This window comes from Centropristis striata, chromosome 7 (genome assembly GCF_030273125.1).
Source record: "Centropristis striata isolate RG_2023a ecotype Rhode Island chromosome 7, C.striata_1.0, whole genome shotgun sequence".
Lineage (NCBI taxonomy): Eukaryota > Metazoa > Chordata > Actinopteri > Perciformes > Serranidae > Centropristis > Centropristis striata.
This window is the reverse complement of record NC_081523.1, coordinates 41064791-41087970: the sequence shown is the minus strand read 5'-3', so window position 1 is coordinate 41087970 and position 23180 is coordinate 41064791. Positions and strand designations below refer to the sequence as shown.

Genomic DNA, 23180 nt, shown 5'->3' with positions numbered 1-23180 from the left:
CTTCACAAGAACAGATACTATTAAGAAACACAGCAGCAACAACACTAAGTTCATGGTCCATCGTCACGGGGACGTACCACGGCATCAGCATGGGAGAGGTCTGGGCCATAGTGGACCGCTGTAATCTGTAAACAGACAATACTATTTTTTGTGATTATAGAATCTTAATTAGTTTAAGCAAATGGAATATATGTAATTAAAGTAATCATAGTTTTCTACATCAATATTAACACACAAACACAATCAATGTATCAAAATCATATTACCTGATTAATATAAATGCATAGAGATAGACATTATCAAGGTTTAGTGAATTACGCATGCATAGTGACCTGTGATGACTGTTGGGAGAAAAATCACAAAGAGGAAAAGAGAGGAAGACAGTAACATTTCATTTTCAACAAGTATAATATTCAAATTATTCTAACAAGAGCTTAAAAAACAGATTCAATATAACAGAGCATACAACACTTTTTGCACATCCCTGAGGGAAAGCAGATGTAAGACAGAGACACATCCATAAAGATACTCCCAGTGTTATGGGAGGGAGACTAGGTAGAGATAGAGAAGGCCAGATAAGGAGAAATGTGCGTAACAGGCTGAGCAGTAACACCAGGAGACGAAGGGCTTTTTGACCGATAAGATAGTTGTACATTCACATTATATAACTTTGTGTAACAGTCAGATAGTCGTCCTTTCTCTGACGGTGGCTGCAGCTAACTGTCTTACAGACTGTGATTTCTGATCAGATTAAGGTCCATGTACATGATTCACTTTCATTACTGGCTTAATAAATAGTTTAAAGGATATATCGCTCAGTTAAAAAACATTTGAATGAATGCCAAAGTGCCCAAAATTAATCTAAAAAGAAACTAACATATTGTTTAATATTTGAAATATTTAAGAGTGTAAGTAAAGTTGATTCTGGTTCGCTGTGGTTTATTTTTTGTATATATTTGTGTGTTTGTAAGGAGTTTATTCTTTGTTTTTATTTGCCTTTATAAATGTTATAAGACAAAAACAACATTTTTTTTGTGTGTTTTTAAACATTTTTGTCAGGCTGTAACTTTTTGTTTATAATAAAAAGGATAAATTGCAATGACTGTTGTGATCTTCTGATGTTTCCTCTTGCACCATCATCAGGTCAAAATGATGAATTATTAATTTAAGTTGCTCAGTACTCTAGTTAATGACTAAGAACTTGCAAAACTAATTGCATTCCCATCACGACATTACATCCTCAGCCTCAGCTATACTTTAGTCTAGTGCTTTATTTATTTCTCCAGTAATTGGAGGTTAATTGAAAATAGTTTACTTGGATTAGTCACTATGCTTCTCCTGCAGAAGAAACAGAGGGAAAATCTTCTACTTTAAAGCCAAAATATAAAGTCAGAGAAATAAGCCCTGAGCTGAGATATCTAAAACATCCAGCAGGTGGCAGTGAAGGATCACTAGTTAGTCTCCACACATTGTTGTTCTCTTTGGGAAAAGAAACAATCTGATTCTGATATCAAATATGTTTTTTTTCTGGCTTTTGAATGGAAATCTGAATGTAAATGCTCCACAGAGAGTTTAGACTGACACGTTTTCCACATAGCACAAAAAGTACTTATTGCATTATACATTATTATATAGATTATTGTGAAAAATAATAGAATAAATTAAGGATTTTATGAGTGTGATGAGTTTTTTTTAAATAAGAAAAACTAACAGTAGTATATACTCCATTATAAGGTCCTTTATTAATAACATTATTAGCTAAAAGTACTGAAAGCATCAAAGTAAAACCACCAGATCAGCAGTAAATATCTCCTGTGACTGATATATTATTATATATGATACGATTAGATTATTAATACTGAAGCATTAAAAATTCTGTTCGAGGTAAAAGTTTTTTTTGGCTACTTTTATTTTACACTGTTAATTTAGTATTTCCAGTTTTTGCTACTTGCTGTTTTTCTCTTTTACATTTCAAACTCAAATATTGAACTTTTTATTTCATATTCAGTTAGCTGAGAGCAGTTGTTACTTATAAAACATTATATGATCACAAACTGACTGTTTATAATAATAATATAACCCAGAATAACAATAGAATTGAGGAAATGATGAAAGTAGATTTCAACTCAATCATCACATTTGATATTAATTATATATATATTTGTATTATATACATATTATTGCAGGGAATTATCTCAAACTCTTATCAGGCCTTTTAGTTGATGAGAAATTAATTCGGGATTTTTAAAATTGTAATATACTATAAATATATTGAAACAAATGTGTGACGTCACTGGAAATCATCGACAAACTATAAAGACTTATAAATGTGTCTTGTTTATTAACTTTATATTATTTGATTTGTGACTTAATATTGTTTGGGCAAACACATAACCCTCCATCCTTCGGAGTAGTAGTAAGTATAAAACTCTTATCTGCAGAGAGGAGATGAAGTATTATCTTTACATGAACACACCACATAAAATAATCAGATTGCGTCACGCCGAAAATGTATTTGTTATGTCGACGTCCGGTTTTCAGTTTTCAGAATAAAGTGTTACACAACCAGGCCCAAATACCAGATAAATATGGAAATAAGATTAATGTCATGATATTCACAGAACTGTTCACTGTGGATTTTTTAAACATAAAACCCCTTTGGATATAGACTGGACAGTAAAATATTACATTATATTAAAAAAAATAAATATAATAAAACTGTCTGTTTCCAATCAATAATGCCATGTCTACTACATTCTAGAGGACCTCAGGTATTTCTCACAAATTTACAGAACGTTTCACTTTGGAAATTCATGATTAAAATGCACTTGGATGTTTACTGTACAGTAAAAATGTAACATTAGTAACTTCAGTTACATTCTACAGGACCTCAGCTATCTTCTAAAAAACTTACTGAACGTTTCACAGTGGAATATAAGAATAAAATGCACTTGTATATTTACTGTACAGTAAAATGTGACATTATATTAAAAATGTTATTATGAATTTCCACAGTGAATTCCACACTTTTTTACTTACTTAACCAGTCAGCTGAGAACCACAGACTGCTCTTGATTACCTGGACAAGTCCCAAAATACACTCCACACAAACAGGCACATACAGTAACAAAGGCTATGACACATCATTACAGGACATGACGCTGCATAGGTGAGAAGTGGTTAAAAAAGTTTTCCAAGGTGTTTTTTAGACTGATGCAGACCTACATCATTGGAAGATAGGAATATTATATCATGCTTTCTTTGATTGTTGTACAGTCTGCTGATTGATGATGCCTACATGATCATTTATGTAGCCTATAAAATAATCACTCACTTCTCTGCATTTTGCTGTTCTCGGGTTTCCGTTAATGACATAAACAATGGCAAACCTAGTTATTAATATTAATAAAAAACACAATATGTCGCTGCAAAAGACATTGCAAAGAAAGTTTTTATGTTCACTGCAGTTTTATTAAAATTTTAGATCAATCTTCAGTCAAATAGTCGTTTAGTAAATGTACAGCAGTAGGGAAAATACTCCATCCAGGAGCTGTTTCTACGGAGTTTCCGAAATCCCGACTGTCCCTGAACTAACCACGATAACGTAGCGCACTCTAGGCAGAGCTTGGCGTGTGACGTGCGTGTAATGGGCGGGGCTTGACCGGCTGGACGGTCTAGCCCCGCCCCCCGCTGCAGCCGTTAGTAGTTAGTTTCTGTTTGACTCCGGAGGAGCGGATCGCTGGACCGTAGTCTCTCTTTCCGGTGGTCTGGGGGGTCGGGCCCCCTTCAGGTACGGCTGAAGAGCGCAAACAGGAAAGGTAGGGGAGTTTCTCCTCTTTCTAGAGAAAAGGAGCTTTCAGTCGTGCTGCTAACAATAGTAATACATAATAACAATAGAAACTCTGTTTAGTGCTCTGGTGGTGGGATTGTTGCATTAAATACAGAAGAGGATTTGGGGGGAAAATGATGACAGGAGGATTTTTTTTCATCGTTATGCAGCTCTAGAAAAAAGTTGAAATAACGAGAATAAAGCTGAAATACAATTTCGAGAAAAAGTCGAAATGAAGAGAATGGAGTAAACTTTTTGTGTTTGGTAGCCTCAGAATATTCACAATGCTGTCCATAAGTCATCAGAGGAACATTGTTTTCTATCTGAATAGTTAGGTCAGGGATGGGCAACCGGAGGCCCGGGGGCCACATACGGCCCGCACCGTCACCTGAAGTGGCCCTCAGTACAACTACATGCATTTGAGCATGAAATCTTAAAAGTGCAGTGTAAAAAAAATACTTCTTGTAATTAATGTTGGTCTGCTGTTCTTGCACTGATAAAAAAATACATCACAGTAAGCTGTTATTTTTTATTTGCTTCAAACCTTTTGTATTCCTATTTAGATAGATAGATAGATAGATAATTTTATTCATCCCTGAAGGGAAATTCAGTTGTCACAGCAGTCCGGTATTTAAGTACAATAAAATACTGAGGTAGTACAATAGAAAAAAACACAGAATAGAACAAGGAATGATGACGTTAAAAAGAAGATGAGTTGCTACAGGAGCAAGATGATGGTAATTATACTGATAATATGATGGTAACAATGCTATAGTGACTAGATAGTATATAATAATAGTACGGTAAATAATATGTAATATAATAATAGTAACAATATGATAAAATAAAATAAATAAAATCATATTGTATATAATAATAACAACTAGAAAATTTCCTTTTTAGAAATTCTGAAAGGGCCACGGGGGCTACTGCCGGTGTGTGTACACTATGATGAGATTCTTCAGAGATTTCAAACTATGCCCTTTAACCTCAAAATGTGTGTGTGTGTGTAGCGAAAAATCGCATAAAGTTACCTGTGTGTGTGTGTGTGTGTGTGTGCGCGTGCGTGTGCGTGTTTGAAGCAGGTATATGCATGTGTGAGGAGTGTGCGCACTTACGCGCATGTGTGTGTGTATCTGTAACTGTAATCACATCAAAGATCAAAGCAATCAACAGAAATAACTGACACCTGTTAATGAAAGAGTGACAGCAGCCAGAGGTGGACTGGAATTTCTGGCCTCGAACAGAAAGCATTTTTGGCAAAACCATAATACCTATCATTGATCCGACTTCACTTTGAGCGTCCTGAGTTCTTCCTGAACATCTACATATGTTTTTTTTTAAGAAAAATTAAAAAATAGCTTTGTTAGAGCGATCTAAAAAAACTTTCAAATCTCACTTTTTCCGAAATCTTCCTGCGTTTTTAATATGGGAGCCAATGAGGCTGTTGGTGGTTTTGGTGGATCATCTGTGCGTCGTACGCCCAAACTATAACTCTGACAGCTTTACCAGAGGATTGTGAGTGAGAAGACAAATTTTCCTACGTTTCTATGTATAAATTATTTCTGTAGAGTGGAATTTGCGGCCTGGAGCGCAGTTTTCAAATTTATTTTTTGACAGTTTTACCTCTCCCTCTACACTCTGAGCGATGACATCACACACTCTGACACGAACATTCCGTGCAATACACACCCATTATAATCTCAGAATTTCTCCAAAAATGATCATGGTCATTGAACAGGGATTGATAAAAAACTATATGACCTATCGAAACGTGGATTAATACACCGATACACAAGACTTGTGTCTACTGTTTAAAGTTTAAATGGAGTCTCTAGGTGAAATTATGCCGGAGAAGTAGACGTCTGAAAATCTTCAATTAATGTTGCTTTTTTGCTTTTTTGCTCATTTTCTTTCGGCCGTCCCATTCATTTCAATGCAAAATTTTGGGCAGTTTTTCGCGACTTACGTCGCAAAACATTCGTATTCCGTAGAGAAAAGTAATAGCACACCGATCCCGATCAAACCGCACGTTTTGATATATAATTTGTAGCGGGACGAAATTGCGTCCGGAAGAGGAAGAAGAAGAAATCCACAGTATAACAGTAGTGCAGCACTGGTCCCTACAGATATTGCTGTATGGGACCAGTGCTCGGTGCGATTGCCCCGAGGCCCTAATAATAACATAGCAATGTGTCGTGCGTAGATTTAGTGCATTTCAGTATTTTGGCTCTGACAGAGGTAGATGAGTTATAGAGTCTTATTGCAGTTGGAAGGAACTACTTCCTGTCTGGTTCCTTGGAGCAGCAGGTTGGATGAGTCTGTTGCTGAAGCTGTTTTTTTAAATTGTCCATTGTTTTGTAGAGGGGGTGAGAGAGATTTATACTGTTAAACATGCATTTGAGCATGAAATATGTGAAGTTACTGCACTGTAAACATATTTAAAATGTCAGTTTCATCATATCTGGTGAAGTGATGCTCCTATGTGGCCCTGTGGTGGTGAACATGAAAAGTCACACAAGCCTGTCAGAAACATGGCATGACAAGTATCATGAGCATTAATGTTACTTCAAAGTGTCATTAATGTTCATGACACATCCCATGTCATGTTTATGACACGCTCATGTCACTCTTATGTAGACACCTTCAAAATAAAGTGTTGCCATATCTTGCTTAAGTCACAAAGGCATGTTCAAAAAATTGCCTATGTCACATTTTATTTTGACTTTATTTTGACTATAATAAATCTGCTTATGTCACATGCCATTATGCCATTATCTTAAAGGGGTAAAATCACATGATCTGATCAACTGAGGATGGAGGAGATTGGCCAGCGTCATGAGGAGATGATTTAGGCAAAAAAAAAACAATTTTGTCAAAAAATGACATAGCTGATTATTTTAACAGTGTGAGGAAATGAGATATTCTTGGTAGTAGCTACCATAACTATTGTTTTGGGGTAAAATCTGCTTTTATGTCATTTATGTGAAATTTTTTAGACATATATTGTAAGAGAGTTTAATTTAAGAGCTGATATCTAGACATTTAACATGTTTTTATTGATAATAACCAAAATCATTATCAAGAAAACCATGTTAAATGTCTAGATATCAACTCTTAAATTAAACTCTTATCAGCTGTTTTTGATGTTATCATTATATTTGTCCAAACAAATGTACCTTTAGTTGTACCAGGCATTAAAATGAACAAAAATTAGAGAAAACAAGGGCGCTCTAATATTTTTTTCCATGACTGTATCAATAAAAGTATTTAGCAGCAACAGAGAGAGAGAGTTAAACTCAGTGGCTCTCAGGAAAAGCAGGAAAAGTTCCCCAGCCCTGCCCACTGCTGTACTCCCTGTACGTCCTGCTTGATCGAGATAAGGGGACTCTAACAAAACAGGAAATCATGTGTCGACCTTACGCACAAATCTTTTGATCATTGGCATTAAATTACCAATTAATTGAAGAAAACAAGGGTCGTCTAATATCTTTTTCCCATGACTATATTTTGTAGCCTATGGTTTTATCAAGAATGTTTGCTATTGTGCACATCCTTTCCAGAGCTCGAGTTCTGGAAAGGAAGCCGTAACACTAACACTGCGAACCATTTAAAACAATATTTTAAGTAATAAAACACTGCAACAACATTTAGCATGCGGTCGCAAAGCATGCTGGGTAAAATAAATGAAATGCATAATATCTCCGAGATATTTTTCTAATCAGCTCTGCACTCACACACACACACACACACACACACACACACACACACACGGTCCTGCAGACTTGCACATGTGCTTCCTGCTGGCGGGAAGTGTGCAGGAGGAGTGCCGGTTCTGTGGCAGCACCATGTTTAAGCCAATGGGGAGAAAGTCAGGTTTTCAGGAGAGAAAGACAAGACAAAGTTCAGTGCCAGTACCAATACAGAATATGAGGGTGGAGCCAAAGGAGATAAGAAGAAGAGGCAGAAAGAGAGAGGCTGTTGATGAACAAGCTGACTACGGAGAGTTTTGTGGAAAAGACTCAAAGGAAGTGACAGATCTGTCAGATGATCCAGGTGTCTCAACTACCTGTTGTGTCTGCGCTGACTATCAACACAATTATTATTATTATCCATCCATCAATCCATTTTCCTACTCTTATCCGGGGCCGGGTCGCGGGGGGCAGCAGGCTAAGCAGGGCATTCCAGACTCCCTCTCCCCAGCCACAACGTCCAGCTCCTCCTGGACCCCGAGGCGTTCCCAGGCCAGGAGAGAGATATAATCCCTCCACCGTGTTCTGGGTCTTCCCCGGGGCCTCCTACCAGTTGGACCTGGAACACCTCTAACGGGAGGCGCCCGGCAGGATCCTTACCAGATGCCCAAACCAACTCAGCTGGCTCCTTTAGAGAAGGAGCAGCGGCTCTACTCCGAGCTCCCTCCGGATGTCTGAGCTCCTCCCCCTATCTCTAAGGCTGAGCCCAGCCACCCTACTGAGGAAGCTCATTTCAGCCGCTTGTATCCGCGATCTTGTTCTTTTGGTCACTACCCAAAGCTCATGACCATAGGTGAGGGTTGGAACGTAGATGGACCGGTAAATCGAGAGCTTTGCCTTCCGGCTCAGCTCCTTCTTCACCACGACGGTCCGGTACAACGCCCGCATCACTGCTGACGCCGCACCAAACCGCCTGTCCATCTCACGCTCCGTTCTACCCTCACTGCTGAACAAGACCCCCAGATACTGGAACTCCTTCTCTTGAGGCAGTACCTGTCTCCACCCAGAGGGGGCAGTACCTGTCTCCACCCAGAGGGGGCAGTACCTCTCTCCAACCAGAGGGGGCAGTACCTCTCTCCACCCAGAGGGGGCAGTACCTCTATTCACCCAGAGGGGGCAGTACCTCTCTCCACCCAGAGGGGGCAGTACCTCTCTCCACCCAGAGGGGGCAGTACCTCTCTCTCCACCCAGAGGGGGCAGTACCTCTCTCTCCACCCAGAGGGGGCAGTACCTCTCTCCACCCAGAGGGAGCAGTACCTCTCTCCACCCAGAGGGAGCAGTACCTGGCTGTGTCCCAATGTCAAGGATCCTTCCTTGGTAGGATGCTTCCTTCAGAGTCGGGTCCTCCGAAGGCAAGGCAAGAGTCCTTCCTTTGACTGTTGTAATGCACAAATGGGACAGCCTTCGGAGTGTGCAGCTGTGCATCATTGTGTAATTGGACGTCCTGCTTAACTTCAGCGCCGATCTCGGCCCTTTGGCTAAGATCAAGTGTAGTATCTGTTCTTATCAGTTTAATAAAAAATAAATAAATAAATTCAGCGCCGCAATTTCAAAATCAGTTCACGACATAGAGTGCTGATGCCAGAGACACATCCGACACATATTTGTGAAAATGGAAGAAGATGCTTTAAGGTTGAATCTCCACGATTTATCAAGTAAAAACCATAAAGTGGATTAAACCTGAATATTTAACTGATCCTGGCTGAATTCGGCCGCTACTTAGTGCCATGAATGCAGCGGCGCATAATTCATCATGGAAATATGTTCTATGATTTTTTATTTTACAGTACAGTACAATAACAGTTATTTATAAATAACAATAACGGATAATAGCGGACTTTCGGTCCCTGTAAACACAATAAAGAAATGTATAACTTTCTGAATGGCATAGTTGCACATAGTACATCATCATCGGACGCATATAAATTAATAAACAATAACTTTAGCGACTGAGACGGCATTAATTAACTTAACCAGCAATGTATCAAGATGACGTTTATTATCTTTAGCTTAATATTCTGGCATATGCTTATTCGTTTTTGCTTGACTTTGAACACACGTTTTGTAAGTTATGTGATAACATTCAGTGTAAACTGGAAATACTTATATTATATTATTATTATTATATATATTTAAATGCATATTGTGCCGCCGGCGTCGCTGTTTTTACGCTCGCCATTTTTAAATCTCCCGGTAGACCGGTGTGCGCAATGCTTTATGGGTAGTCGGAGCGCACGGAGGATACACACATGCATCCTTGGAATTTGGGCAAAAGAAGGACTCTGTCCTCTGGAGCATCCTCGACATTGGGACAGTCCTTCGGCGGATGTCGATGACGTAGTGTCCTTCAAATCCAGCCGTTTGAGCATCCTTCCTTGACATTGGGACACAGCGTATGTCTCCACCCAGAGGGGGCAGTACCTCTCTCCACCCAGAGGGGGCAGTACCTGTCTCCACCCAGAGGGGGCAGTACCTCTCTCCACCCAGAGGGGGCAGTACCTGTCTCCACCCAGAGGGGGCAGTACCTCTCTCCACCCAGAGGGAGCAGTACCTCTCTCTACCCAGAGGGGGCAGTACCTGTCTCCACCCAGAGGGGGCAATACCTCTCTCCACCCAGAGGGGGCAGTACCTGTCTCCACCCAGAGGGGGCAGTACCTCTCTCCACCCAGAGGGGGCAGTACCTCTCTCCACCCAGAGGGGGCAGTCCACCATTTTCCCTCAGAGAACCATGGCATCAGACTTGGAGGGGCTGACTCTCATCCCAACCGATTCACACTTGGCTGCAAACCGCCCCAGTGAGTGCTGGAGGTCCTGGTCTGATGAAGCAAAAAAGAACCACATCATCTGCAAAAAGCAGAGATGCAATTCTAAGGTCACCAAACCAGATCCCTTCCTCCCACTGGCTGCATCTTAAGATCCTGTCCATGAAGACCACAAACAGAGTCAGAGACAAGGGACATCATTTCACTTCAACTGGGTCCATACAATCTAAATTTACAGACATGCCAAAAATGCCACATGTGGTTTTGTTTTATGTTAGCCATCTTTGTGTTCACTGTGCATTTATGCAAGCTATTATTTTAACACTGCTTAAAGTTAGAACTGGAGACGTATTGTCTTATATTAGATTCAGCAGACTCTGAATCATTCTCATGGTCAAAGTATGTTCTTCTGTGCTCACGTACTTTAACACAAACACTGCCAGCTGTCTCTGTGCCTTAACATTCAGATATTTTAAGCAAGGCTGGATTTTAGGGTTGGTTTAATGCTACAAAATGCCACTAAATAATATTGATGTTATTCTGTGTTTCATCTGCAGCTGAAACTGGGTGTTGCTGATGATGGACCGCCAAGGTAAACTCAAACTACCATTACATTATGAATTTTCAATGTTGCTGGTTCTTTTCCGAGTACCCCCATTTGGGTGTCACTTTAAATGGGGTGTACTTTTTTACTTTGAAGGTCAGTTCACCAAAACACCTCTCTGGATCCAAGCTTAACATCTCAGTGGTAATTAAATCAGTGCTATATAAACCATCACAAATTGCTATTTTAGGTGATTTTAATCTGCACATGAACAATCAATCAGACTCTTTTGCTTCGGAATTTTTGAATTTGTTGTACTTGTATTTTATTAACTTACCTCGGTAGAGGTAGACCGATATATCAGCCGGCCGATATATCGGGCTGATATTTGCGTTTTTTACTTGTATCGGCATTAGCCGATATGTGCGTGCGTTCGCCGATCAATTATCCCATTTCACTGCAACATCTCCATTCTCTGGTGAGCTGCTGCTGATACCAGAAAAAAGAAAAACACATCAAATATGTGGATCATCTGAGGCGCCACCACCTCCAGGCCTAGAACTACATGCACACTGTTTAATATGTTAATATGTTTTGTTAATAAATGTTTCTTTTGTTGTTGAAATTGAGACTTGTGTAACATTTGTTATCATTGTGTCATTTTTATCATGTAAATGGAGGAGAAAAGGCAATATCGGCTTCAAGAATCAGCCCAAAAAAATCAGCAGCACATATCGGGGATCGGTTAAGACTGATGTCAAAATAATCTGTATCGGCCTTAAAATACCATATCGGTCGACCACTAATATTCAGCCCACTCATGGCAGAGGCCCCACATTAGACCTGGGAATGTGTCTTTTTTGTTTTATTTTTTTTTACTGTCAATGGTTTTATACTCAAAGATCTTCCAGAACAAACTGTCAGGAAACGCTATCTTACTACTGAAATGGCTGCAAATTGTATTAATTTTTGCACGAAACTCCTGCAGACATTTTATCCACCACGTGTGATTTAATTGTAGATACTTTAACAGTAAATTTAAATCAACCCTTGAAACAGTAAAACTAGAAAAAAAGATTACTTACAATCTTTCAGCAACAACAACTGAAGATAAATTGCCGAAAGAAGATGCGGAAAGAATACATCAATCATCAATTATAACATTTTTCTATTTACAACAAGGCAATTTTACTTGTGTATGAGTCTAGCAGGACTTGGATCCTGGTAATTGGAGACGAGCATTTCATTTTCATTTTCCTTTATTTATATCTCGAGGAATCATTGGGGGCAAGCCCTCATTTACAATGATGTTGAGAGCTCTGAAAAAAACACAATAAAAAGAACAAACAACAGCAGACAAAACACTTGAAAGCATTAAAGCCAGTTACAGTCAAAAGTTATTGGTTATCATGGTTTTAAACTGGCCCATAGTTGTAATTGTGTTGAGTTTGAGTGTACATAGTGAGATGGATGCAGCACTGAAAGAATTTTTTTCAAATTCAGTATTAGTTTGGGGAACATTGAGCATTAAGCAATCACTAGAGCCAGTGCATGTCTCATCTCACAGATAAAGGTGCCCATCCCATCTTGTTGGATAGTTTGCAATGATGGGTGGAGTAACTGTCACCAGTGATGAAAGGGAGTGCAGAGTGATAGAGTCCAGTGAGGCGAGAGTGGAGGCAGAAGCATGTCTATAGATAACATCAGCATAATCCAGAACTGATCCGTTTCCTACAGAACAGGGGGAAGTTTGTTTTGTTTCTGTATAAATGTCCCATCTTCTGTTTTAATTTACTTGCAATTATGTCAATATTAAATTTAAATGTGAGTTTGTGATCTAAACAGATGCCCAGATATCTGAATTCTGAAACCTTTTCAATACTGTGTCCTGTTAAAGTGGTGATATGTAGACCATCATCTGCAACATTTCTGAGTAGCAGGACCATTATAGTAGTAATGAGGGTCTAGCAGGACCATGATAGTAGTAGTGGGAGTCTAGCAGGACGATGATAGTAGTAGTGGGAGTCTAGCAGGACGATGATAGTAGTAGTGGGAGTCTAGCAGGACCATGATAGTAGTAGTGGGAGTCTAGCAGGACCATGATAGTAGTAGTGGGAGTCTAGCAGGACCATGATAGTAGTAGTGGGTCTAGCAGGAGCATGATAGTAGTAGTGGGAGTCTAGCAGGACCATGATAGTAGTAGTGGGTCTAGCAGGAGCATGATAGTAGTAGTGGGAGTCTAGCAGGACCATGATAGTAGTAGTGGGTCTAGCAGGAGCACAGCAGCAGGTACAGCCACAGTCTGGGCCCAACTTGGTTCCATGATTACTTACTGATGCCATATGGTTTATACTTAAACATTGTTCCTATTTGTGTCTTCTCAAAGGGATTGAGAACCTGGACCTTAATCAGACCAACCTGGAATGGCAGACCTTCAATGGCTCTTTACCAAACGGAGCAGTTTCAATCTACAATGACTACTATAAACGCACCGACTACGTTAGCAAATACGGGATTGAGGCCGGCTTCTACAACCCTAGCATGGGTCCTTACTGCCACTACCCATACGCAGGAGAGGAGAGGAGAGGTTACCCATTTGAGATCCTGGTGAACAAAGACAACTTTGAGTTTTTGGAATGGAAGGACGGCTCCTATGGTTCAGTACCTCAGAATTCAGTCTCCACCCCCCCGCTCGGAGACAAATATGTTGCGAAGAACAAGTATGGTCTTGGAAAGGTGCATGTTGAACATAAGGCCTTCTTCCTTCCCTATGAAGGGAAGGAGACTTGGTACAAGAACTACCAGGTCCTGACCATCAACAGAGATATAATCAGTGAGGACATTTCTGATGTCAGGTATAACACTAATGGGGTTCAAGTCACTCTGGATCCTCCAGAGACCATGAACTCGTCTATCGTCACTAACAATGGCTGCCAGGAAGTGACACAGACAACTACCATTGAAAAGACAATCCAGGTGGAGCATGGGTGGGACACCAGCTTTTCCTTCACGGTGGGGGCCACGACTAAATTCACTGTAGGAATCCCTTTAATCAGCTCTACAGATATTGAGATTGGCATAGAGGCAACCCGCCAGTTTACCCATGGGACCACCCATACCGAGTGGACCACCTACATTGTTTCTGTTGAGCACACAGTTCCCCCAAACCACTCCTGCACTGTCACTATGGTGGGACGAAAGCACAAAGTAGAAATCCCTTTCACTGCACGTCTCTGCCGAACCTACAGAAACGGGATGACCGCATGGACATCCATCTCTGGGACCTACAGAGGCGTCCAAATGGGACAACTCCAGGCTGATGTGGGTCGCTGTGAACTTCTACCTGATTCTGGCCAAAGCCGAACTACAAAGTCAAAGAATAAGCCTTGAGCTGAAATATTTAAGATATCCAGCAGGTGGCAGGGAAGGATCACCGTTTGGTCACCACACATTGTAAGACAACATGCTGGTTTAACTTGAGTTATGATATTTGTGTTTCTAGAGGAGCTAAAAGTTAAACTAAAATTCATTTTTGCTAAGAAGTCATATATTTTATATATGTTGTTTGGAAAGATGGGATGTTTTTTAGAAGCATGACGCCCAAGTTTATACTCATGTCCACACCTGCACCTGAAGTTTTTAAATGTAATTTATTTAGTTTTATAACAGACTAAAAACAAATAATACTTACTTTGATGTTTTACTGTTATTTTAATGGCTTTGTCATAAACTCAATTTTTTTCTGTAAGTTTATTTTGAAAGGTGCTTTACAAATAAAGACTTATTTTTCTTTTGGTCGTTATTCCTATTTATTTCCTAAGGTATTTGTAAGAAATTATTACTTTGTAACTAAATTCATTATTGTTATTATTATTATTATTATTATTTAGTTATTTTTTAATTATTATTGTTACATTTTTATGAGGAGTTGAAGGAGATTGAGCACTTGGACCTCCTAGCAGTAAGTTGTGACTAAAATAAATAAAGTCCATTATCATTAATATAACTATTGTTTCTATTTCACCCACTGTGGTGGTAATATTCCTAGAACAGCATCACTGCATTATTATTACAATACTATAATTATGATATGGATTGATTTATTATTATCGTTATTCTCATACTAAATATTACCACATGTTGACTGTAGGGATCTGGGGAGTTGACCACTGCAGCGAGATACATTTTTTAGCCAAAAACAAAAGATTTATCAACAGAGATTTGGTGTCTGTGCCAGAGAAATTGTCTGGAGCATGATTAAGTAGACAGAAAGAAGGAGTCAATAAAAACTGTCTACCAGTGACCTCCTGGATTACAGAGTGACCCCCTTCCAGAAAGTCTGGATGCGCTCACATGACCAAAACAAGTGGATAAATGTACCTTTGTGTATTTTACATTTATAACAAAGGTTGGAGGTGTTGGGGAACATTCTCTGGAGGTGAACTGGTGTGTAATAAGTTCAGCGAAAAAATGTAAAGTTCTGTTCATGTACAGAGATGGAAGTACATTTAGGGAAAATTCCACTGCATATCTTATCCCAGTCTACAGAATTAAATGTCACCTCCAGATTGAGCTCCCACAACAGGTTCGGAGAGTCATAGCCTGAAGAATCAGAGTAAAGTAGCGATGAATGGATCTCGGAAATCAGTCCTTTGGGAGATTTGGCCAGAACTATAGTGTTTGAGACCGTATAAAGTGACGAATTATAGAGAGATACTTATAAAAATTTGTGTGGGGGATATTAAAATCAGCCCTGATTTGCTCAAATGACTTGACAGAGTCAGTAAAGTTTGACAGGCCCTTAGATGCCCACTCCATCAAACAAATACTCCCAATCTGTGCTGGTAAATCTGGATTCAGAGCCAGGGGAGAATGGAGGGAGATGACAGGGGGAATATTCAGGGATTCAAGACCCAACCATAAGGAATAGAAAACCTCTTTTTTAGGTGTGTGCACAACCAGCACACACCTCCTTCTGGTTGAGCTGGTACAGCAGTGGCAATGATGGTGTCGGAGGTTTTCTGTGAGGGCAGCAAGTGGTCTGTAACTGCACCAGCAGGGCAGCAAGTGGTCTGTAACTGCACCAGCAGGGCAGCAAGTGGTCTGTAACTGCACCAGCAGGGCAGCAAGTGGTCTGTAACTGCACCAGCAGGGCAGCAAGTGGTCTGTAAGTCCACCAGCAGGGCAGCAAGTGGTCTGTAAGTCCACCAGCAGGGCAGCCAGGGCCAAGCTTGAGGTTTATCTATCGACTGTGAAAGCAGCCAGGTTCATAAACACACTAACAGTTGTTTTGGGGTTTTTGTTTTAAAACTCTTAATTGATTTTTCAGTGAAAAAACAAAACACAAGCATATTATTATACACACAGAACAGGTACATCAGACAGAGTCATCTACAGCAAAACACAATGGCAGGTTTTGTTCTAAACAAAGGGCTGGCAGAAATCAGGCTGATGAATCGGGTCTAGAGGTTTTGAGGCACCCACAGTTCTCTAGTCTCTCTCGGTCCACAGTGACACAAATTACCTTCTTCTGTGCTGTCCACAAGGTCACTGGTACCAAAAAAAAATACCCCATAACAAGCGGAAATGGAATATATATATATATATATATATATATATATATACACATATTTATACTAGGGGAGAAACACTCCTGACCCAGGGGAAAAATAAAATAATATAAAATAAAATATACAGATTTTCCCACACAGAATATGTAATCACCTCTCATATATGTAGTCCCTCCATTTCTTCCAGTATTGGTCACCTTTTTCAGTATTGTATCTCAGGGAAAATGTTAACCTTTCCAGATTATAGATTTCTTCAACTATTCCTATCCAGTCTGGAATTGACACTCCTTGCTCAGCCATTTCCTGGTTATTGCCTTTTTGCTACTAGCCAATAATAGTTGTAATAGGTATCTGCCTTGTTTATTTATCTCATTTGGTTTCCTAAATATATAACACTGAAACTGAGATCAGGCTGCAAATTGATGATTGAGTTGTTTTTGAGTATAGCAAAGGCAGACGACCATGTTTTAACTCAAGCACCTCTTCAAAGACACATGAAACACACCCTTCAAAAGATGTCAGTAATTATCACTAATTATCTTCTAAATGAAATGCTGGCATTACAGAATGCATGTTTTATATCATAATGGCAGTGAGATTAAAAAAACATGGTTTGAATGGAAGTCTATGAGGCATTTTTGGCCACGATGGTCACGAGAGAACTGGCATATAAAGGGTTAAAATTCTGAAAATGATTCAATGTTCGGGAGTTTTGAAAAAGTCTTACATTGTTCAAGAGATTTATGAAAAATGATCTGAAAAACATCTTGATGCATGGTGATTTAATTGCAGTTTTAGCATGCATGGCCTTTTATGGCAACGAGGGTCACCAGAGGGAATATCTGGCACTACATAAAAACACTAATGCAATCAAATACATTTTGTTGCTAATATTTGAAATATCCAAGACTTTTTTTTTTATGAGATCAGATTTTTTATCTGAAAAATATATTGATGGAATAGTGGCATTAGAATGTGCGAGAGGCCACCTAATTTATCCTTTAGAGCAAACATTTTCAGTTGGGAAGGATGCCCCCGTACCTCCCGACTTACTTCAGTTCCCTGCCCCATGGTCTCATACAATCCTGTGGGAAACACTGGTTCTAAAGCTTGTTTTGCAGCCGAGTGTCGTTTTCTATGCTCTCTAAATTGCTGATTGATACTGACACACCATCCAGGGAACAAGTAACCCTTTACCCCCACTGCTGAAAAAAATCCTTGAGGAAACACTGCACTTGATTATTATTGTTTAAATATAAATAAATATGTCCAAATAAGTAAAACCGTAATTGTCCCAGTTTCTTCATTTCATCTTGATAACATTAAAATTTTCATTTCAGAAACCTGGTCACCTTAGGTTGGACACAATATTTAAAGTCCAGATGAAGGAAAGTGCATATTTGTTTTGTTTAGCAATAAGGTAATTACACCTACACACACTAAACTGTCTCTCCAATATTTGAAAGTCAAAGTCCAGATTAGGTAAGACTGCTTATTTGGTTTATTCAGTGATAAGGTAGCTATATAAACCTGCACACACTGAACTGGCTCTTAAATCTGATGAGTCCTCTGATTATCTAGTGAGTATTTGTTATGATCTCAACCACTTATCTATATGTTGACTTGTTTGAAATCTCGTAGTTCAGAAGTTCTAGGTTAGTCTTAGAAAATCATTTTAAGCAAGCAATTGAATTCCATTAAACTAACTCAAAAGCAACCATTTAAACACTGCTTGAAATACGAATTGGGAGGGTTAATGGTTAATATTAGATTCTGTGTTCGACATTTAACTGAAAAGATGCCAACAACAGACAGTCTAAAGATGCTGGTCCTTCTCATGATGAAAGTTTTGTTCCCATGTGCTCATATTCAGCTGTATCTGTATCTCAACATTCTGATATTTTTAGCAAGGCTGGATTTTAAGGTTGGTTTAATGCAACAAACTGGCGCTAGATAACATTGATTTATCAGCAGCATTATCAGCAGCACTCACAGCTGAAGTTGTGAGTGCTGCTGATAATGGCGGGTAAACTAAAACTACCATTTCAGTATGGATTCTCCATATTGCTGGTTCTTCTCAAGGGGGTTGAAATGTTGGACCTTGATCAGACCAACCTGAAATGGCAGACCTTTGATGGGTCTCTCCCCAATGGAGCAGTCCACATTCAAAACGATAGACGCACCGACTACGTTTGCAAATACGGGGTGCAGGCCGGCTTCTACAGTCCTAGCTTGGATCCTTACTGCCACTACCCCTACGCAGAACACGAGCTTCGTATTACCCCGTTTGAGATCCTGGTGAACAAAGACAACTTTGAGATTTTGGAATGGAAGGACGGCTCCTATGGTTCAGTTCCTCAGAATTCAGTCTACACCTCCTCCAACAAAGGCATATATGTTGGGAAGAACCAGTATGGTCTTGGAAAGGTGCATGTTAAAAATGAGGCCTTCTTCCTTGCCTGGGGAGGTTCTGAGTATTGGTACAAGCACTACCAGGTCCTGACCGTCAACAGAGATATTATCAGGGAGCATATTCTTGATGTCAAGTATATCACAGATGGGGTTCAAATCATTCAGGATCCTCCAGAGTCCCTGGACACGTCAGTCATCACTAACAGTGGCTGCCAGGAAGTGACAGGGACAGCTAGCCTTGAAAAGAAGAAACAAGAGGACCAAAGGTGGGACACCAGCTTTTCCATCACAACGGGGGTCACGACTAGCATGACTGCAGGAATCCCTGATATCGCCTCTACTACTATTGGGTTTAGCCTCGAGACAACCTTCCAGTTCACCACAGGGACCACCATCTCCAAGTCAACCACCTACAAGCTTTCTGTTGAGCACACAGTCCCACCAAACCACTCGTGCTCTGTCAATATGGTGGGACGAAAGCACACTGCAGACCTCCCTTTCACTGCAAATGTCCAACGTACCTACAGAAACGGGAGGACCACTTCCACATCCATCTCTGGGACCTACAGAGGCGTCCAAATGGGAGAAATCCGGGCTGAGGTGAACCGATGTGAACCTCTTCCTCATCCTAAACCCTGTCCCTAAGAATAATAAGGAGCACAAAAATAATCTATTAAATGACAGTCCTGCATTGCCATCTTCCTTCCATCACTACTTGTTCTTGTTCACGGTGGTTGCTAAAAGAAGTCAATCCTGGATGAAAAGATTATTCTTTGAGACTACAACACATTTTGAAATGCTGCAATACACTCACATTGTTCAAAAGAAGTTTATTCTGTGTTTGTATGTGTCTTGATGAATGTTTTGAGGCATAAACAATCAAACGATTTCAATTTTTTGTGTTTGTTCTTTCATTTTAAACAGAATATTTGCTTGTAGTAAAGTCTGTCCTCCTGTGTCCTGTGGTCCAACAATGAACTATTTAATGCCATGACATTTTGCAACTATATTCTTTAGATGTTCCCTAGAGGAAGTTCAAAAAGACAAATCACAGCTTCAAAGCCAAAATATAAAGTCAAAGAAATAAGGCCCGAGCTGAAATATCTAAGATATCCAGCAGGTGGCAGTGAAGGATCAAAAGTTAGAGCTAATTATCTCATACAGCAGTGCAGTGTATCATATAAATAATATAATACATAACAAAAGCTTATTCACACATACATTTACATTTACAAATACTTACAAATTATAATTTTAAAACGTGTGTTATTATGTTTGTGTTTCTTGAAGAGCTACTGAAATTAAGTTCCCTGTTTCCCCTTAAATATCAATGTTAGTTTATTCTTGAGTTACATGGTGAAGGTTCAGATGCAGGCGAGAAGAAGTATTCGGATGTTTTACTTGAGAAAAAGTAGTAATATCACAGTGTAGAATTACTCTGTTACAAGTAAAACATTTAATATCTCAAGTACATTAGCAGTAGTAAAAATACAAGTGGACAACCAATAATTTAATAAATATTTTATAATGATTTCTGTTATTGGTGCTTTTTAATGTGAGCATCACTAATGTTGTAGCTGGTAAAAGCTAGTTTTAAAAACCTTACTGTCTGGTTGCATAATCTATTATAAAAGGCCTACATAATGTAAAGTTATTTTTCCAGAAATGTGCTGCATTGATTGACAGGATTTTACATTTAGTGCAAATGCCATAAAACATTTTACATTTTACCTTTATCACAAATATTAACCATAAAATGGAAGGTGAAATCTGTAAATCAAAATAATTTTAAAAAAATCAAATAAAAAATACACAATTCATATTGTTGAAAGTAAGACAAATGTTTTCTTAGAGTAAAACTCTAAATTTAATGTAATTTGTTTTTACTAAGTAATAATTTTAAGAAAGTCCATATAGTCTGGCAGGAAAAAGTTGCCAAATGTTTATAATCATATAAAAGTTAACGAAAATTCTAGATTTATATTTCGACAGAGATATTCACTGTATATAATATTTTTAAAGGAATTATCTGTTCAATAATGTATGGTTGTTTACTCCTGCCAGACTTTTTACCATTTCCTTAAAGTGTGGAGTTTTAGGGTCCACAGTAAATCTTTATTGTGAGTCGATAGTGATTTCTCAACATTTATTAGGTTGTTTTACAGGCGAAGTGATGAGTCCCTGATATAAAAAAGGTCTTTGATACAGTGTGATCGGTTGGAGGGCAGAGCTTACTGAGAAGTTGCTGTTTCTTCTTTACTTTATCTTATCCTGCACTCCATAATACATACTTCATAATGGGCTCATATACTGTATATATATATATATATATATATATATATATATATATATATATATATATATATATATATATTATAGACAGACAGGCAGGCAGATAGATAGATAGATAGATAGATAGATAGATAGATAGATAGATAGATAAATAGATAGATAGATTTAGATGTTTCTAAGTGATTTTATTTGTTGTTGCACTTTATTGTTATTCTTACACTACAACTTATTTTTGCACATTGCTGTTGTAGTTTTTTGAAGCCATATAATCAACCAGATGACACTGTTACAGTAAATACAATGCTTTACCATTTGGATTGTTGTGTAAATCACCAAGACTGAGCAACAGCTTTTATCCCCAGGCTGTTAGGTTGCTGGACTCTGTCAACCCCCCTGAAGGCCCCCCACCCCCCAAGCTTTACCCCTGCCCCCCCTCACCAGGAACATGTGCAATGATCACCATGCCCCCCTCATGGACAGGTGCAATTGGTTAGATTAGCTGACTCTGTGCACTATATTTATATGTATTTTATATTTCACTGTGTTGTATTGTATTGTGTTTCTTTTTACTTGTATGTTTGGCTTGACCGGGCCTCACTACTTCATCTCATCATGTGCATGCGTGTGTTGTTGGTATGACAATAAAGAATTCTTAATCTTAATCTTAACCCCAGGTCACTCTTGTAGTTGAATGTGCTACATTTTGAGATTAAAAACCATGTGTGACACCCTGGACATCATTCATTTATTGGTATTATTGATGTAATTAACTGGGCCACCCCCTGAATGTGTGAAGACATATCAGGCTGACAATAGGATAATGTAACAACACTGCTAGAGCCGCAATGAGTTTATAGTAGGTGTGTGAATGATCAACAATCAATATTATTGGCAGAAACAGAGGGCCCCAAAATTGGATTTTGCTTCGGGCCCCATGGAGGCTTTGACTGGCTCCCTGTAAAATCCAGAATTGAGTTTAAAATCCTTCTTTTTACTTACAAATCTCTAAATGGTCAGGCACCATCATGTGTTAAAGACCTCATAATGCCATATTACCCTTCTAGAGCACTACGCTCCCAAAATACTAGGCTCTTAAAACTAGACTGGGAGCCAGAGCCTTCAGTTATCAAGCTCCTCTCTTGTGGAATCATCTCCCAGAAACTATAAACTTTCCTCTTTGACAGAGCCTATAGTTAGGGCTGGCCGAGGCCTGCCTTGGACCAGGCCCTAGTTATGCCGCTATAGGCCCAATGTGTCGGGGGACACGATACACCGGGGCCCTCTTTCTCTCTGTCCCAATAATACATGACACAAGCTTTTATTTTACCAGAGTCCTCCACTTTTCTCTGCTCTATCTCCATCACTCCTGCTGGTCTCACTGCTGTGGATCTGGTTGGGCCCCAGATGGGAATGCTCCTCTCCTGGTCCACTCACCATCACTACTGGCCAATGGTGGCGCTTCACCTCCTGCTGCTGTCTCCTCCCAGAACTCCTGCTCCTCTCTGTCTCCTCCCTCTCCCCCCTCATCCTCTATCTACTCTATTCTACTCTGTTGATCTGTACAACGACATCTCCCTGAGGTTTCTTCTTCTTTTCCCCTGTTAAAAGGGTTTTTTGAGGAGTTTTTCCCTGTTAAAAAGGGTTTTTGAGGAGTTTTTCCCTGTTAAAAGGGTTTTTTGAGGAGTTTTTCTGTGAGGCTCTAAGGTCAGAGGATGTCCTACCATGTACAGTCTGAGAAGCCCTTTGAGGCTGATCTGTGGCCTCAGTCCGTGGCCTAGAGGTTAGGAATCTGGCTTGTAACTGGAGAGTTGCCGGTTTGAATCCCAGTACTGACAGGTCTAGGACTGAAGTGCCCTTGAGCAAGGCACCTAACCCCCCCACAGCTCCCCGGGAGCAGTAATGTCCTTGCATGGTGTGTTCACTTGTGTGTAAAAAGGATAAAGGGTTAAATGCAGAGGTTGAATTTCCCCATTGTGGGAATAATAATGTTCTTCTTCTTCTGTGATTTGTGATTTTGGG

The 23180-nt window shown here is 39.4% G+C and overlaps 2 protein-coding genes and 1 pseudogene across 3 annotated transcripts; all 3 read left to right on the top strand.

The window, feature by feature from the left end:
- Window positions 1-3732: 3732 nt before the first annotated feature.
- LOC131975414 (natterin-3-like) lies at window positions 3733-15006 on the top strand. 2 transcript variants are annotated; one of them, XM_059338088.1, is made up of 3 exons: window positions 3733-3818; window positions 10901-10935; window positions 13274-15006. In XM_059338088.1, exons 2-3 carry the CDS (start codon window positions 10920-10922, stop codon window positions 14275-14277), a joined length of 1020 nt encoding a protein of 339 aa, XP_059194071.1. In that variant the 5' UTR covers window positions 3733-3818; window positions 10901-10919; the 3' UTR covers window positions 14278-15006. The 2 variants fall into 2 exon arrangements, with proteins under 2 accessions (XP_059194071.1, XP_059194072.1); XM_059338089.1 differs by lacking the exon at window positions 3733-3818 and having other exon boundaries at window positions 10257-10935.
- Window positions 9038-9210, top strand: LOC131975532 (U2 spliceosomal RNA; annotated as a pseudogene).
- A 2860-nt stretch (window positions 15007-17866) lies between the features above and the next one.
- LOC131975413 (natterin-3-like) lies at window positions 17867-19893 on the top strand. Its single transcript, XM_059338087.1, has one exon. It carries the CDS (start codon window positions 18477-18479, stop codon window positions 19512-19514), a length of 1038 nt encoding a protein of 345 aa, XP_059194070.1. The 5' UTR covers window positions 17867-18476; the 3' UTR covers window positions 19515-19893.
- The last annotated feature ends 3287 nt before the right edge of the window (window positions 19894-23180 follow it).

What these genes read in the sequence shown, in the direction of transcription:
- LOC131975413 (XM_059338087.1), top strand. Translation starts at nt 18,477, where the DNA reads ATGGCGGGTAAACTAAAACTACCATTTCAGTATGGATTCTCCATATTG.